At 38.1% G+C, this 18316-nt stretch overlaps 1 protein-coding gene across 5 annotated transcripts in view; it reads right to left on the reverse strand.

Annotated features, from left to right (window-relative positions):
- pps (protein partner of snf) overlaps nt 1–18316 on the reverse strand; it is a 656065-nt gene that overhangs the window by 130374 nt on the left and 507375 nt on the right. For all 5 annotated transcript variants that reach the window (XM_090386465.1, XM_090386467.1, XM_090386466.1 and 2 more), the window contains one exon: nt 15978–16137. In XM_090386465.1, coding sequence (XP_090242591.1) covers nt 15978–16137 — 160 coding nt within the window. The remainder of the gene's footprint in view (nt 1–15977; nt 16138–18316) is intronic.

Here is an 18316-nt window from a genome sequence, read left to right on the forward strand (position 1 = left end):
TTTTAGGAAGGATGTAGATTTACTTGAGCGTGTACACAGAAGGGCAACAAGATTGGTGAGGGGAATGAAGGGATCCTCTTACCAAGAGAGGCTTAAGTTCTGCAAATTGCAGTGGCTGGAGACTAGGCACCTGTGCGGTGATCTGATTGGGGTGTATAAGGCCTTGAATGGGTTCAGCATGCTGAATTCTGATGGGATTCTTCCACTTGTTCAGATTACGAACCTAAGGGGGCATAAATTCAAATTAAGAAAGGATGGGTGTAGAATAGATGTGCGGAAATTTGCCTTTAGCCAGCGGGTGGTTAATTGCTGGAACAAACTTCCATCTGTCGTTGTGGAATAGGTTGAATAAATTTAAGGAGGAACTGGACAGGCATTTGGAGGGAATGGTGTGATTTTTTTTCTTTTTTTTTTCTTGCTGATGCTGCATAAGCTCATACATTTGCTTTCTTGCATCACATGCCACTACTACTACTACTATTACAGTATTCAAGATGAGCTAGTAAGTTTTTTTTTTTTTTTTTTTTCTTTACCCATGGAAAACCATGTAGTCAAGTGAATGGAATACACTGTATAGTTATCTTTTCTTTTTCAGTATATGATGGTCAATTTTAGATAGAGATTTTGTAGGTTATTACTTAGTATTGGTAAGGGTATCTAATCCACGTGTTGGACAAGTTATGCAGCTCCTACGAAAGCTAAGTTTTTAATTTGATTTAGCCAATTTATTGTCTTCATTGTTAGATTAAATTATTTTCTATAAGTAGCTTATAGATCTAGTCAAGCTCCATGATTTATTTCAAATTTAGATAGCGCGATTTTGAAAATAATTAATACCACATGCCATAGATTTACTGATCGTAACTTGCCACCATTGTTATACGATACAACAGATACTCCGAAGTAGATAGCGTAAGGTTTAACGGAAAACTAGATAGCCAGTATAGTAGTATTAATTAATCAGTAAACTTTACTAATCTTATTAAATTTCATTGTCGATTAAATTGCATTTTTTTAACTAAATACAAATAACAACCTAGATTTTACAAATGTAACATTATAAATTAATACATATATAATTTAACAGGAGATAAGAAAGTCATATAACGTAAATCGGAGATAATATTTGATACTGATATACATATATATAGTGTTATAACTGCATTGGGATAAAAGTTTAGGGTTATATTTTGTATTGGAATTTTATTTCAAATTGAATAAAAATCATGATTCAGACAAGAGCAGCAAAGCAAAAGGCTCAAATTAATGGGAGTGCTGTGGCTTAGGGGAGAACTGATGGGGTGGTTGTCTTCTGAATCACAGAGCCTTTTGAAATGTACTGCTTGTTTGATGTTTGTGGACAATCAGGAACGGGACATGGTATTGCCAGGCGGAATGTCTTTGTGTGTGCACGATGTAAGGCGTGTGAAGAAATCAGGCGCCAACTCAGCATTGGTATGGGCCTATATGAGAGCTTGAAGAAGAGAGTGGATGCCCACAAAGGATTTAAAATAACGGGCACATCAAGTTCTCAACTGCCCACATCAGTGCCAAAACTTGCACTTGAATATCATGCAATACAGCTGCAACCCACAAAGCAGAATGTGCTGATCCCAAAGGAACTAGTTGTTGTCGGTGATTCTATTGTCAGGGAAATGGGGAACATATTGGGCAAAAAGGATAATTGGAACAGAACCACAGTATGTCTGCCAGATGCAAAGGTTGATGAAGTTGTAGAGCAGATATCATCTTTTAAGGGCACAAAGGCTGATACTGTTGTACAAATTGGCACTAATGATATTAAGAGTAGGAGACAGGCGGAATTACATAACAAGTACAGTCAATGTTGAAAAAAAGCCGTGAGTTAGGGTTGAATTTGAAACTGTCTGCAGTTTCAAATTCAATTCTTCCCAGACACGATAGGAGGGAGTATAGGATGAGAGCCTTGTCGATCAATTCGGCCCAAAAGAGACTATGCAAGGCTCAAGGGGCAGAATCTTTCTCAGCCTGATCTGTGCATGTTAACAGGAGTCACTGCTTCTACAGGGATGGGATATACTTAAATAGAAAGGTTACAAGAATGCTATCGACACAGATTTAGGTGGGTCGGAAAACTGCTAGCTTGGGGGGGAGGGGATACACAGACTAACAGATTAACAGTAGCCGCTGGCAGAGGTGAAGGTGATTCTAGCACTGCTTCTATTGAAATGCAAATGAGCAGCAGACTGGAAAGCAGGCAATGGGAATTTCCACGACTGCTGGAAGTCATAGTGGAAAAAGTAAATACATTTGTTGTGTTAGGGTAACTAAGAGTAGAATACTCTTAGTTACCACAGGTGCATACATACTTGCATGTACACCAATGCTAGGAGTTTGGTAAACAGATTTGATGAATTTCAAGTTTGGTCAAAACATCAAAGGCAGATATTGTTGGGATATCAGAGACATGGTGTCACATAGACATAAGCAGTGCAGAACTGGAATTTGGGGAGTACAATGTGTACAGAAAGGATAGACAGGACAGAAAGGGAGGAGGGGTTATGCTGTTAGTTAAGAAACACATAACATCTAAGGAAGTGCATCCAATTTATGTTGGTGGACAATGCAATGTTGAGTTTGTTTGGTGTGACATAAGCACTGGGAAAGGAAAAATGAAAGTAGGTGTATGTTATAGGCCTAATGAATCTGATGAGTACAATGAACAATTTTGCAGAGAAATAAAGTGGGCCAGTAAATCAGAGTGTCTTATAATGGGGGATTTTAATTTCACAGAGATTGACTGGAATTTGTGGGTTGGTCACTCACACTCCAGCAAGGCTTTTGTGGATTTATTGGATGATGGTTTTCTACAACATCATGTTCGGGAGGCAACTAGAGGGAGTAATACTCTTGATCTGATTATCAGTAGTGATTCTTCATGCATTAAGAATCTGCAGATAAAGGAACCACTAGGTGGAAGTGATCACAGTGTGCTGAAGTGGGATTTACTCAAAGAGGTAACTACCATCAGGGGTAAAGGAAAGAGTTTTTCCTTTCGTAAAGGTGACTATGGTGATCTGAGACAGTGTTTAAATTCTATACAGTGGGACCAACTGCAAATTCAAAATGGGAAGCAATCAAAGAATTAATGTTGGAAGTAACTAGGCTTTTCATACCAACTAAGAAATATTGTTCAAGATTCAGGCCTAAATGGATGGCAGATTAACTAATTAGACATGTGACAGAGAAGAAAAATGCATGGGATAAATATAAATTAACAGGTGACACAAAAGCCTATGATAGATATAAGCTGGTCTGTAACCAAGTCACAAAGGAGGGTACACAAGGAAAGGCAGATTACGAGAAATCTTTGGCAAAGGATGCAAAGAAAACAGCAAAGAGTTCTTTACTTATATAAACTCTACAAAGAAGGGAATGAATCAGATTGGTCCACTTGATATCGATGGTTCAACTGTTGATTATCTTGCTCCATTAGCTAACAAACTAAATGAATAATTTACATTTACACACAAGGAGTTATTCAGGGAGGAGAAAGCCAGAGGTGTATTAAACTCTGGCAGAAAGCTAGATAATCTTGTAATAACTGAGAGTAAAGTAGAGGAGAAATTGTTGAAGATATTTGTTGTAGATTCTATTGTTGTTGAAAAAACTGTTGTAGATTCCAATTCACCTGGGAGTGAATGGAATCTATCCAGTTATATTAAAGGAGGCAGCTAAGGAAGTAAGCAAACCCTTAGCCATAATTATGACAGCTTCCTTAAACTCAGGGGAGGTACCCATGAACTGGAGATGTGCAAATGTGACCCCAATCCACAAAGGAGGATCAAAGGGAGACAGGTAATTACAGACATGTTAGTTTAATTTCTGTTCCAGGGAAATTAATGGAGGCACTGGTTAAAGAAGCATTGCAGGATCATCCAGCCAAGACTTCAGATACAGCATGGTTTTTTTTAAGGGGAACTGTTGTCTGAACAATTTGATTGGATACTATGATGTAGTCACAAAGGAACTGGATGCAAAGAATAATTTTGATATCATATATTTGGATCTTAGAAAGGCTTATGATACACACAGAAGAATGCTGCACAAATTGGAGCAATGTAGCACTGGAGGCAAATTGCTGCTATGGATAAAGGGATGGTTGAGTGGGAAAAGACAGAGATTGGTAATCAATGGACACTGCTCTTCATGAACTAATGTTATTAGTGGAGTCCCTAAGGGTTCAGTGTTGGGTCCATTGTTGCTTCCTGTATTCATTAATGATACTGATGATGGTATATCAGGCTTAATGTCCAAGTTTGCAGACAATATGAAGGTCGGCAGGGTTGTTAATGACACTAATGACAGTACGCTGCTGCAACAGGATCTAGAAAAGTTGAGCAGATGGGCTGAGAGGTGGCAACTGAAGTTTAACATTGACAAACGTAAAGTAGTGCATATGGGAAGCAGTAACCCCAGAGTAAAGTATCAATTGTGTGGTACTACACTGACAGTAGTAGTAGAGATTGAAAAGGACCTGGGGGTAATTGTGCAGGCAGATATGAAGTTTTCTGAGCAGTGCAGACAGTCTGCAAGAGTAGCTCATGATGTCTTGTCAATAATATACCGTAATTTTTCTAGCAGGGATAAGGAGGTGATTATCCCCTTGTATAAGGCAATGGTCGGGCCACACCTCTAGTACTTGAGTACTGTATATAGGTCTGGAGGCCTCATTTTAAAAAAGATGTAAAGCTGTTAGAACGAGTACAGAGAAGGGCAACAAGATTAGTGAATGGAACAAAGGGTTATTCTTATGAAGGAAGGCTTAAGTTTTGCAAATTACAGTGTCTGGAGACCAGGCACCTGTGAGGTTTTGATTTTGATTTGGTAGTTGTTGGCGCATCGGCTTCTGTGGCCATATTGCACCTCCCAAGGTTTTTGCAGTACTTTGATCCAAACCTGTGAGGTGATCTGATTGAGGTATATAAAGCCTTGAATGGTTTGAGCATGCTTAATGCTGATGGGATTGTTCATCTTGCTCAGATTAATTGCCTGAGAGGGCATAAATTCAAATTAAGGAAAGACAGTTGTGGGTTAGATGTGTGGTTGATTGCTGGAACAAACTTCCATCTGTTATTGTAGAAGTTGATAGCTTAATCAGATTCAAGGCAGAAGGAGATAAACATTTGGAGTGAGTGGATGGGTGAAATGAGAATGGTGTGTGTGTGTGTTTTGGCTGATGCTATATAAGCTTGCTTTCTTGCATCATATGCCCTTGCTAATGCTAATTTACAAAACTTTCATCAAGGAATCCCTGTTATCATGTTTTGGCAGAATTGTAGACAAAAAAACATTTTTTCCTATATCATTACAACTTTTCAACATGACCTTATATTTCATAAGCAATTCATCAGTACATTTAACCTTTAAATTATTACTCCCCATATGTATTATCATGCACCAGACAGACATAAGCTGGGTCTCTCGCATCTGTATTTCTTACAGAATATATTCTTTGTGTCCCTTACAATTGAGACTCCCAATTAAGGTTACCTCCTGTGGAACAAAAACATTGTGGCACAGGATTTTGGAGTATGTCACCTGACATATGTCACCTGACAGAGGGGGAAGAGAATTTCTCCAGTCTTCACAAAATTTAAACACAGGCATTTTCCACAGTGTGATAAACATTGATTATTACCTGTACTGCCAGCAAAAGATTCCATACGTATGAAGCAAAAAAAAGTAGTTCCAATGTTGATTCCAAGAGGAAATCAACTTGCCAAAAAACAAACTTTTCATCTATTGTTCATCACTTGTTGATGAATAAATTTTTTAGTAATCATTTTAGTAAAAACAATACTGGCAGGATGGCGTAATGTGAAACATTACGTAACTTTACAAGATGCAATTAAGCTATATATATATATATATATTTTTTTTTTTTTTTTTTTTTAACTATATCGGTATGTTATGAATTTAACAATGATTGGGCTCCACAATTGATCAGGATGTCACAGTGTCAATAAATTATTTATTTAGAAATCATTATATGCTTGAAAGATTCTGTCAGAAAGAGATCTGATCTGTGAGAAAGAAAAACCATCTTAAAATATCCTAATTCATCTTGCCTTGTGATTTTTATTTTGTTTTTTTACTAAAAAGAACTTGGTAAAAAGGATGGCACTTTTCCAGTGAAGCAAAAATTATGGCAGTTACAACAAATGTAACCAAGGAACTTTCAAAAACTTCTTTGAAGAAGGTTTTTTCTTTTTTATCCTCCCTCCCACCCAATTACACAGGCCAATGGAAAAACTATGTAAATAGCCAAGAGGGAGTTATGTTGAAAAACTCAGTGGATTACCTTATATATGAATAAATAAATAAATTTTCTGTTTATACTCCGGGACAACCAAATGGTCAGAGGAGTTTTACAAGATACACAGAATACAAGAAACAGCACCATATTCAGCAGTCACGGGCTTGAACCCCGGTTACTCAAGGCATGTGTACTTATGCACCCAGGCGTCTGACCACTAGGCTACGGCGGCCTTGCATAAATATATTTACAGCCTGATCAATTGTGCAGCCCAATCATGCCATTACAAAACGAGTTGACACTACTGGATTTTAACTACCATGTAGGTGTAAATTGAGGTGGTGATAAGGAATTTTCCGAGGTAATGCTGACTTAGGAGAAACTTAGTGTATGTGTACCATACGTAGGCCGAATGCACCCCAGAACTGGTATGCATTTGGCCTATGCAGCACACTAATCAATACAGGAATACAGTTTGGTAACATTTTCCTGACCCCACTTCTGAAAAGAAAGAAAACAAATTTCAGCAATGTCACAGATTTTTAACTGTATAGCTAATTCAACTGTTCAGGTTATGTTTTAAATTTAAAAAGAGATTGGCAACTTAGGAAGCACTATGCATAAAAAAATTTGTTTCTAAGTTGAATATAAGCCAAGGCTCATGCACAGTCTCGGTCTTCAGTGGGAGCAGAATGATCCCCACAATCAAAAATCAAATGCAGAAAAACACAAGTTTTATGTAATTTCAACTACTGCACTGACATACCCCTACCCCCTACAGGCAGAAACAGCCTAGTTCTAGGGTTTAAAGGGATATAACATATAACATATCATATACTTGGTTTTCAGGAAAGCTTTTGATACTGTTGCACATTGCAGGCTGCAGTACATATTGGAGCAGTACGGCATTAAGGGTAAGTTGCTACAATGGATAAAAGGATGGTTGACTGGGAGATGACAGGGAGTGGTAATCAGTGGACACTGCACTTTGTGGACAAATGTTATTAGTGGAGTTCCCCAGGGGTCAGGGGCTGGGCCATTCTTGTAGGTTTTTTTTTTTTTTTTTTTTGGTAGTTGTTGGCGCATCGGCTTCTGTGGCCATAATGCACCTCCCAAGGTTTTTGCAGTACTTTTGATCCAAGCCCGAGGTGGGATTCGAATCCATGACCTTTGGGTTGCCAGGCAGGCACTTTACACACCCGGCTAGCCCGGTCGGCTGTTGGTTTTATGTATATCAATGCTGATATAATTAAAGCTGATATACCTTCATCAATATCAATGATATTGATGAAGGTATATCAGCTTTAATGTCCAAGTTTGCAGATGATCCAAAGGTTGGCAGGGTTTGTTAAACACAGTATGCTATTCCAGCTGGATCTTGATAAGTTGGGCAAATGGGCTGAGAAGTGGAAAATGAAGTTTAACATTGAGAAATGCAAAGCACTGCATAATATACCAACTGTGTGGTACTACACTCAGGGAAGTGAAAAGTGAAAAAGACATGGGGAGTAATTGTGAAGTCAGATATGAAGTTTGCTCAGCAGTGCAAGACAAGCTGCCAGGGCAGGTCATGGAATCTTGGCTATGATATATAAAAATTTTCCAGCAGAGATAGGGAGGTGATTATCTCATTGTACAAGGCAATGGTCAGGCCACACCTTGAGTATTGTGTACAGGTCTGGCGACCTCATTTTAGGAATGATGTAGAGTTGCTAGAACTAGTACAAAGAAGAGCAACAAGATTGGTGAGGGGGGAAAAGGGGTGTCTTACCAAGAAATGCTTTAAGTTCTAGAAATTGCAGCATCTGGAAAGAGTAGGCACATGCGAGGTAATCTGATTTAGGTGTATAAGGCCTTGAATGGGTTGAGAAAGCTGAATGCAGATGGGATTCTTCCTCTTGCTCAGATTAAGAACCTGAGGGGACAGTTTCAAACTGAGGAAAGAGAGTTGTAGAATAGATGTGTGGAAATTTGCCTTTAGCCAGCGGGTAGTTATTTGACAGAACAGACTTCAATCCCTTGTTGTGGAAGTTGATAGCCTAAATTAATTCAAGGCTGAGCTGGACAGGCATTTGGAATGAATGGAGGGGTAAAATGGGAATTTTTTTTTTTTTTTTTGGCAGATGCTGCATAAGCTTGCTTTCTTGCATCGTATGCCTCTACTAATGCTAATGCTAATAACAGTTGTTATGTGTTTAAATGTTTTGTTAATATGTGTTGTTATGTGTTTTACTTCCATACACTGCTTGGATGTGCACTTAGAAAAAATACATTACTGGCAGTTTTGCAAACATTGGCTAACAGAGACTACCTGCCAGCTAATAAGAAGGCCAGCGACTTTGAAACAGCTGGTAGTTTCTCAGGATATTCAAATGAAATGAATAGTGGGTTCACTTGTTCAGGTAATGCTATACAATTTAAAAATATTAACAACTCTGGCAGAAACATGGATAACAGCATTTGAATCTTAAGCTGAATGTAAGCTCACACCTTAGTACTGAGTATTCGGCCTCAGTTTTCAGCGGGAGCAGAATGAACCCCATGATCAAAAATCAAATGCAGTAAAGCACACAAATTTTATTTGATCTTTCTCTACATACACTAAATTTAAAAAAAATTGAATTTTGTAATGAAAGGCATTCTTACACTACTTTGAATTGGGAAATCGCTCATGAGTTGCCTACCTTTGCACTTTGAATAAGCAATGCTTTTCCCATTATTTTTATTTTTTTTTTTTTATGTAAATCCCAAACATCAGAGGTATTAGAGCCTATAGTACTTAGTACCGTGCTTGGGTTGGAGGTTGAGAAGACGAAAGAAGACATTTGTTGACATTGGACTTGAACTTCTGTAGATTGTAATTTTCAGGAAATACGTATGAAGGAAGGTTGTTCCAGAAAACGGCAGTTGAATGAATAAATGAGGAAGATGAAAAGTTGGTTCTGTGAGTTTGAAGTTGGACAGTAGATGGATGTTGGCTGGTGGCGGCACGTGTTCGGACTGTTCTGAAAGAGAGAGCGGGAATTATAGAAGCCAATTCAAAAGAACAGTGCCCATGGACGTATCTGTAGAAGAGGCATGCAGCAGAAACAGTGTGTCTATGAGAAAGCGAGTGGAGAGACTCTGTTAGAGATGAATCATTAATTAACTTAACTGCCCTCTTCTGAATGGAATCAAGAAGCCTGAGAGAGGTTTTGGGGGCACCACCCCAGATGTGGGAACAATATTCCATGGCAGGGCGGATTTGCGATTTATACAGAGTGAGCAGCTGTTTGGAAGAAAAGTAACGCCGAGAGCGAAAGAGAAAACCAAGTTCTTTAGATGCAGAGAAAGTAATATTTGTAATGTGCGGGTGCCAAGAGAGACAGAGAGAGATTAGAAGTCAGGGTAATCCCCAAAAGAGATATATCATTTTGCCTAGAAATCGGAGTGTCACTAAAGATAAGCATAGGAGCAGAAGAATCCTTTTTGCGAGATATAAGACAAGACTGAGTTTTAGAAGGATTGGAATCAACTAAGTTGTCTTTGCCCCACTGGATAATTACCAGAAGATAGGCATTTAAGGAATTGGTAGCAGATTTTCGAGAAGTTGAAGCTGATTGAGCAGGGCAAGCTTTCTCAAAATGGAAAGTAGGATGCAATGTGCTATCATCGGCAAAACTATGGATAGGATTTCCAGTCAATGGAAGAAGGTCATTAATATACAAGATGAAAAGAGTGGGGGAAAGAACTGAACCTTCGGGGACACCGGCATTATTGGAGAAGTCAGAAGACAGAGTGCCATCTACTACCACCCTCAGTGAGCGATCAGAGAGAAAACTGGATAACCAATTACTAAAAACAGTTGGCAAACCATAAGATGGAAGCTTGTTTATAAAACCTTTATGCCAAACACGATCGAAAGCCTTTGAGATGTCAAGAGCAACTACTGGTGTTTCACCGAACCATTCCACTGAATTAGATCAAAAATGGGTAACATAAGCCAGAATATCACCAGTGGATCGACACTGACGGAATCCATACTGGGAATCGTTGATCAGATGGAAGGTTTCTGGGTAGTTTAAGAGTTGGTGGTTAATTGATTTCTTCATCACTTTAGAAAGAGTAGAAGTAATTGCAATAGGACAATAATTGGATGGGAGGGATTTGTCACCCTTTTTAGGAACTGGCTGGATATGAGCAAATTTCCAAGTGGAAGGAAAAACACCTTTGGAATAAGAAAGTGAAAAAAATGTGGCAAAGAATAGGAGTAAGTTCAGGAGCACAGGGTTTGAGAACAAGTGGAGAAATACCATCGGGACTTAAAGCTTTTTTAGCATCAAGATCGTCGAATTCCTTCTGACATCCTTTTGACGGAAGACCACAGGAGGCACTGAATGGAGCATGTTGGGAATATTGGGAGGTGTTTTACTAAGATCATTAATAAATGAGTTGGAAGAAAAATGGGATGCTAGCAGGTCAAGTTTATCCTTGGCTGAAGTGACAACAGAACCATCTGGTTTGGACAAAGATGGGTAAAAGTTGCGGCCAATAGCTTTGGCAAGAGACCAGAATGCTCAGCTGCCATTAGGGCAAGAAGCAAGTTTTCTACTCTTAGACTGTTCAAACTCTAGTTTGGACTGATTAATAACTGCTTTACAATTGTTGCGAGCTTTGGTGTAGGCGGAAAATGAAACTGGAGAATTAGAAACTAGCCAATTACGATATGCAACATTCTTCTCTTGGACAGCCTTAGCACATTTATTAGAAAACCAAGGTTTAGATAAAGGACGAGATTTTAAAGTGGAGTGTGGGATAAAGGATTCCATTCCTGCAAGAATGATTTCACTGACATGATCTGGGCAAACAGTAACATCAGAAGTTTTGAAACAGTAATCCAACCATGGAAAAGAAGAGAAGAAGCCTCGCAGGTTGTCCCATTTTGCATTCTTGTAATGCCAAACAACACGAGGTTGGGAATAGCCATGAAATAAAGGTTCCATTGGAGAAGAGACAATCACCAAGTTGTGATCTGAAGTGCCTAAAGGACCTCTCACTTCGACTGTGTACTTAGAAGGGTTGTTTGTGAGAAAAAGATCAAGCATATTGGCTGTATGATTAGGATTGTCCGGTATTCTTGTAAGTAAATGAACAAGCTGTGCAAGGTCATTAGTAATTGTAAAAGCCTCAGCATCTCAACCAGCTGGGTCAGTGTGACTAGAAAATAGAAGCCAGCTGGATTTGTGAACATTAAAATCACCAAGGAAAATTACCTCAGTTAGGAAAGTTGGACTGGAGAAAGTCAAGTTCCAAAGAGAGGAACTCAAAGAGCTCCAAGTGATTAGTGGAGTTGGGAGAATGGTAAAGAAAACAGATGAATTTGACACAATGATGTAGAGGGATTTTAAGCCAGAGAAGATCAAAGAGAGGAGATTCCAAATTGCCAAGTATCTGACAGGGAATAACAGAAAACGGCCATATGCACAAGTACCACCTTTGAGGCGAAAGGAATCATACAGCGAATAATCTGGGCATCTGAGATGAGCAGTAGTTGAATCAACCAATAACTGAAATTCTGTCAGAAAAAGTACATGGGGTTTGGCAGACTACAAGTGGAAATGGACGTTGAGATTAGAATTGAGACCACGTATATTTGTGAAATGAATTAGGAAGTGCTTGGGAGGTTTATATCTTTTTGCAGATAAGCTTGCTCTATTAGTTTGACAATTCATGGTGTATTCAATAGTAAGAAAAAGTGGGTGGTACATGCTATATGAAGTAATGAAATTTTTGGATATGGCGTACACATGGTAAGAATATACTGAGATCCTTGACGTAATGTGGCCTCGACAATGCTCCCCACATACACACTACTCGGACTCCCTCCAGTCACTATCTGGCAGAGTAGATGTAGCAAGATTATACATGAGCTGATCCGGAAGCCTCCTACAGAGTTATCAATAGGTTCGGTCAGGTGTACTAGCTAGCGGCCGGCCTGTGAACACCGTTTTATAGCTGTACCCTCGAAATGTAAGGAATATTGGATCTCGCCACGATGTTCATCATAACCTCAAAAGTCATCAATCATATTGCATGATGGAAGACATAGGGAAGGGTTGACCGCAACTTAGCTCTAGAGACTAAACATGGGTTCCACCACTTCAACCCTCCAATAAGCAAAGTGGTGGTATTGCATCGGTTGATGATAGTCATCTACCACCTAGTGAATAGAAGTACAGTCCACTCTGGTTATTTGGGACACATCGGGACTGGTGCATTTTGGCCCGATTAAGCGGCTGCCCCAATTATCCGAAGTTTCGCGTAAATAGTTAAAAATGCAATGTACCCCCCCCCCTTTACAATTGGTTCACTGTACAATCCAATCACGTTACGATGGAGTCACCATAGTAAAGTACCATTCACTATACGATGTGCAGTAAGCGCCAGTCATTGTGATCATGTTTGTGAATTGAATTTTAATTCTATTAAACTGGGATTCTAATTAGCGAAAACAGAAGGAATATTATCCACAGGCTATAAAAGCAAAGGTATATTAAGCACAAATTTACCCTTTATTACCTTACCAATTAAAAAATTAAATGATACGTGAAAATCGGAATAATTAATATGTACTGTAAAATGTACATACTAATTAGTTGACATTTCTGGGTGGGGGTTAAAATTTAAAACAGTAAAAAGATAAGCAATCAATAACAAAGAACATGGCACACACAAATTGCAAGTAACACAATACGCACAAGTGAGAACAGAGTAACGAGTTACAAAGCTTTAAAAATAGCAATGAAGAGAAGATCTGAAAATTAATTTTTTTATATGATTGAAAATTTTGTGGAAGTGTAAACACATTTCACCCACAGAATTCCAGCTGTCAGTGTTATCGCAAATTCAGTAAGATCAAGTTTACTGTCCGTTTATGATAGATTTCACTAACAGAAATGCCTAATAAACAGGTGACTGCTAATTGTTTTTATTGTTTTGTGGTTGTGACCTCCAGAATTTCGACCAAACCATGTGGTACCGTCGGAGACAATTGTAGGGTAAACTCCAGTGCTGCGGTCTCCTGCCCCGATTAAACAGCATGCTGTCCCGATTGAGCGAAGTAAATCCTGGCTATATTCTAGATTGGTTTCTGTTTTTTAAGATTTGCCCCAAATAAACGGCTGCCCAAATAACCAGAATCCACTGTAAAGTGTTCTTTATTCTGAGTTATGTGTCACCATACAGATGGTGCCTTATCAGCAGTAGTCATCTTCTCATTGGTGGGCACAGTAAGGGTAAACAAAATTAGTTGTGAATTACAAGTATCTTCATAATATGAGAGATGTCAAAAAGTGTAAAATACCAGGTCATATTTAACACAGGTGACCCCTGCTTAACGTTCCGGCAAAACAGAGCGTTAAGTGAATCCACGCTAGGCGAGTGCCGCATTCCCATAAGGTAACATATGTATTTGTGAATTGCAGTTGGTGCCATAGAATATTTCCTAATCAATAATAAATGGTGGTGAAAAGACGCACAAATGTCAGTCAAAATATTTAATATTCAAATATTTGTACATATAAAATATTCTACATTACATAGATATATATAATTATGTGGTAATTACTTACGTATCAAAATTAAACTTTCAATTAAAAAATTCAAAATTTTCAATTCAAAAAATTCCAATTAAAATCATGAATTTAATTGATCTAAATTGATTTAATTTAACTGATGAATTTAATCATGAAAAATGTGTCGATTTTGGGTTGTACTTTGGCCCTCTTTCTGGTAAACTAAAAGGGGTTTTTATTTTAAATCCCCCACAGCGTTACCACCCAACAATAAAGCTTTGAAACTTCTTTCAATATGCATTCGTTACCAAAAAAGTCCTGCTTCATCTATGTTAAAAACTTGTTGAGAAGTATAATACATAATACCCCTCTTCAATAATTTTAACAAGTTCTTTTTTGAAAGTTTCGGCTCTTTGATCTGCACTTGCAGCTTCTCGCTGGATTTTAAATCTATTCAACCAGCCCTTACTAGTTTTAAATGGTTCCACTTTTTTTTTTTTTTTTTTTTCCAGGTGAGTTTTCTTCAGATCATCATATAGGCTAATCTCTCTCTCTCTGTCTCTCTCTCTCTCTTTTTTTTTTTTTTTATAATATTTAACTTAACTGAATTCAGCATTGGATATTATCTTCAATAAAGTCTCTCCGTTTCAATCCTAATAGCCGGCCTAGCCCTAGTTGCTTGCAGTGGAACAGCTGTCTTTCCAGCTGGTAAAATTATTTCTGTTTTTTTTATAATTGTTCTTACAGTTAAACTTGCCAGTCCTAAATTATGGCACACATCCGCCTGTCATTGACTGGAATTGATTCGCTTTAAAACATCAAATTTAATTTCCAAATTCAGTCTTTTTCTTATATTTGTAGTCTTCGTATTGCGTCCAGATGTTGCTTTTTCATTTTTATCTGCCATTATCAACTCTTCGAAAATGTAACTGTGTTGGTTGCATTAATTATGACACAATGTTCGAGTAAACTGTCCGTTACGCACAATGTCTAATACTGCACTGAGTGATGACTAGACTTCGGATAAATGCATATAATGCAAATATTACAAGCAATATACTTGATCATTTTTTTTAAAATGTTGATCTCGTAACTACATAACAAAGTCGCTGTACTGCAATTAAATTAGCATGCAAGAAAATTTCATTGAGTGTGGGAAAATTTCTCAAGTTGGTGTGGGAAATGTTTTAATGCTGTTTTGCTATTCATTTTCAAGCTATCGACTCCATCAAATGAAACGATTTCGTTAAATTCGGTATGCCAAAAATGCAATCTGTAAAAGAGCGTTATAGTGATTTGTTGTTGTTGTTATTTGGTTTTTAGGAGCATTAGCAACTAAGGCCATATTGCTCCAGGGATATGTGGTGGTCATTCTGACCTTTCTGCATCCTCCGTATTTAGTGGCTGACGGGCTCGAATCACGGTCTAATCGAGAAGTGTGTGCTACGTACTGCTGCTCCTGCCCACCTGGCTACGGAGGCACCTATAGTGATTTGTGACAGTGTTATAGTCAGATACTGGTTATAATATAAATAAATTTTCTGTTTATACTCCCGGACGACCAAACAGTCAAAGGAGTTAACAAGATAGACAGAATACAAGAAACAGCACCGTATTCAGTAGTCATGGGTTTGAACCCCGGTCACTCAAGGCACGTGTACTTATGCACCCGCGCGCCTGACCACTAGGCTGCGGCAGCTAAGAACAGTGTTATAGTGAATCAGCGTAAAGCAAACCGCGGTATAACAAGGGCTTGCTGTATGGGGTTATGAAGCCTCAAGTTACAAGATAATTAGTAAAACATCCCTAACTGATATGTACTAAATATCCAATAAGAGTAGGTAATTCATTGTGAAGGATTTCACAATTAAAAAAACGCTTTGATTTGTTTTAATTTAGTTACATATAGAAATTCTGCAAACTGCACTACTTCATATGCACTAAATCTTCTATAACTTATAGAGCTTCAAACCCCTAAATTAATTAATGCATTAACATATATATAAAATACCAAATCTATCATAATTTGAAATTCGCAGTACTAAATTAATTACAACTTCAAACATTATTTTTGCATCTGGATCTCATAGCTGCTTTTGTGGGGTAAAATGGACTACTCTACTTACTTGATTTCGTGTATCCTTGATATTAAATACCAAACTTCTGTACTTTGATTTGTATTTGGCATTAACATCCTTGAAGAGCTTAAATAGTTCCTCTTCTATTTTAACTGTAATTTTGTTTATTTGTTCTTGAGAATAAGTCACTTCCTGTACATCTTTACAACTAGAGGGAGGAATGGAAAAAATATGTATAAAGACATACGGTTTTTTCAACAAAAGATTAACAATTTAATCTAAAACTTTCATAACTCATGGGGAATTCTACTTTTTTTTTTTTTTTTTTGATATGGTAGTTGTTGGCGCATCGGCTTCTGTGGCCATATTGCACCTCCCAAGGTTTTTGCAGTACTCTGATCCAAGCCCGAGGCGGGAATCGAACCCGCGACCTTTGGGTTGCCAGGCAGGTACTTTACCCACTCGGCTAGCCCGGTCGGCTGGAATTCTACTGAAAACTGCAATAGGATAATGCTGGTAATGCATGCTGTAAATTGAACAGCCAGAACAAAGAAAACACTAAAGAGAGAGAGAAATGAAAAGGTTTATAATATAGATAAATAATATACCAGGTGGTTATAAAATAAGTTTCTCTATTCGGGAGACCCTAGTGTCAAAACAGTTGGGGATGGTGCTATGAAAATCTGTGTGTATGTCATTTAGTGTATGGGGAAGTGATCAGTAGAGGGGAAAAAATAGTTCGAATTTCCACCACCAGGGGAGAAATTGGCACTGTAAACATGAGATGGAATACTTAACTTAGGATTAGATTTTAATATCAGAACTTAGACATCTACAGATATTGTTCTATGTTCTTTACTTCACTTGAGATGACATTCTGAAAACGGAGGACTGCATGCAACACAGTTTCATGTAGCATCTCATTGGGGATGTTGACTACATGCTGTTTAATGCTTGCTTTCAAATTGACAAGCCTCTGTATGCCACCACAGTAAACTGTCTTTTAGGTATCCTCATAGCCAGAAATCACAGGGATTGAGTTCCATGAAGAGTGAAATATCCCTCCTCAGACCACAAGGTCATTCAAACCCATGTATAGTCAAGTTCCATATGAGCCAGAAATTGTAGAGCAAAGTTTATTCATTGTTGCTGATCACAAGACTTTAGTTCTTTCACTACGTGAATCTTGTACAGGAAGCAGCATAAAATTATTCATAATGTACAGTAAACCAAGGAAGGTTCAAGTCTCGTGACATACCTCTGCCACTACTTACTGGTAGTGTTTCACATTCTGACCATTGCAACTGCCATTTCATCCACTACCTCCATTCCAATGCGTGGTCATCTCCTGCCTGGAATTACACCTAACTCCCCGGTCGCTTCAAATTTCTTTACTAGTTTTCAAAGCCCCATGTCCTTTTTAGCGTTACTATTATTCTAGTAGAACAGTTTTACTAAAAGAGCACATTCTTTTTTTGTAAGAGCCATAATGGTCATTGACAGTGTTGTTCGCCTTTCTGTTTTTATCTAACAGGATGTCATTTGCGTAAACAGCATGTCTTGAAGTAAATGACAAATTTTACATATGTAAAATTTCTAAAAGAGAGATTTCTAAAAATGTATAATTTTTTAATACAAATGGTTCATAAGTATGTATTATGTGCAGATAGACGGCCTCCGTAGCCGAGTGGTCAGGAGCGGGAGTGTAGTAGCACACGCTCTTTGAGTAGACTAGGGTTCAAGCCTCTGACTGCTGAATATGGTCGATCTGCCAACCCGCACTGGACCAGCGTGGCAGATTATGGTCCATTTCCCTCAGCATGAATTGTTGGGGAGGCTTCCATCCTGCAGTGGGTTGATAATGGCTGTGCTTTACCTTTTATGTGCAGATAACACAAGTTTGCTATCTAGAATTAATCCTAAGAAGTGGAGAGTACTGATGACCAGAATGACTTGGGCATTCAACCTGAGTTTGGGTTCAGGTTGTATGCTGCATATTTCAAAAAAGTGAATTACTGTCAACTTTTGTTCTGATAGACTACCATTACATTTTATCCAAAATGCTATTTTGTTAATTGCAGTCAATACTTGCCATGTTTTGCAAATGGCATGAAACAGATATGTCTCTATGGTATTTGTTATATCCTATATCATATTACTTATCCAGAGTGAAAACAGTGTCATGCTAAGTATTAACCATTGAGGAATATCTTGTATGAACATTCGAGGCAAACCATTTTGGTAGCATACCTGGAAGGTTCTGTATAATAAAAAAACTTTGCACAAGGTAATTTTAAATGGAGTCCAATGGCATGAATGTCTTGAAGAATACTAAATCTCCATGTTGTGTCATAAGCTTTTCAAAATCAAGGCCTACCATGACCAGA

Source organism: Mastigoproctus giganteus, chromosome 12, assembly GCF_048544385.1.
Source record: "Mastigoproctus giganteus isolate SK-2022 chromosome 12, ASM4854438v1, whole genome shotgun sequence".
Classification (NCBI taxonomy): domain Eukaryota; kingdom Metazoa; phylum Arthropoda; class Arachnida; order Uropygi; family Thelyphonidae; genus Mastigoproctus; species Mastigoproctus giganteus.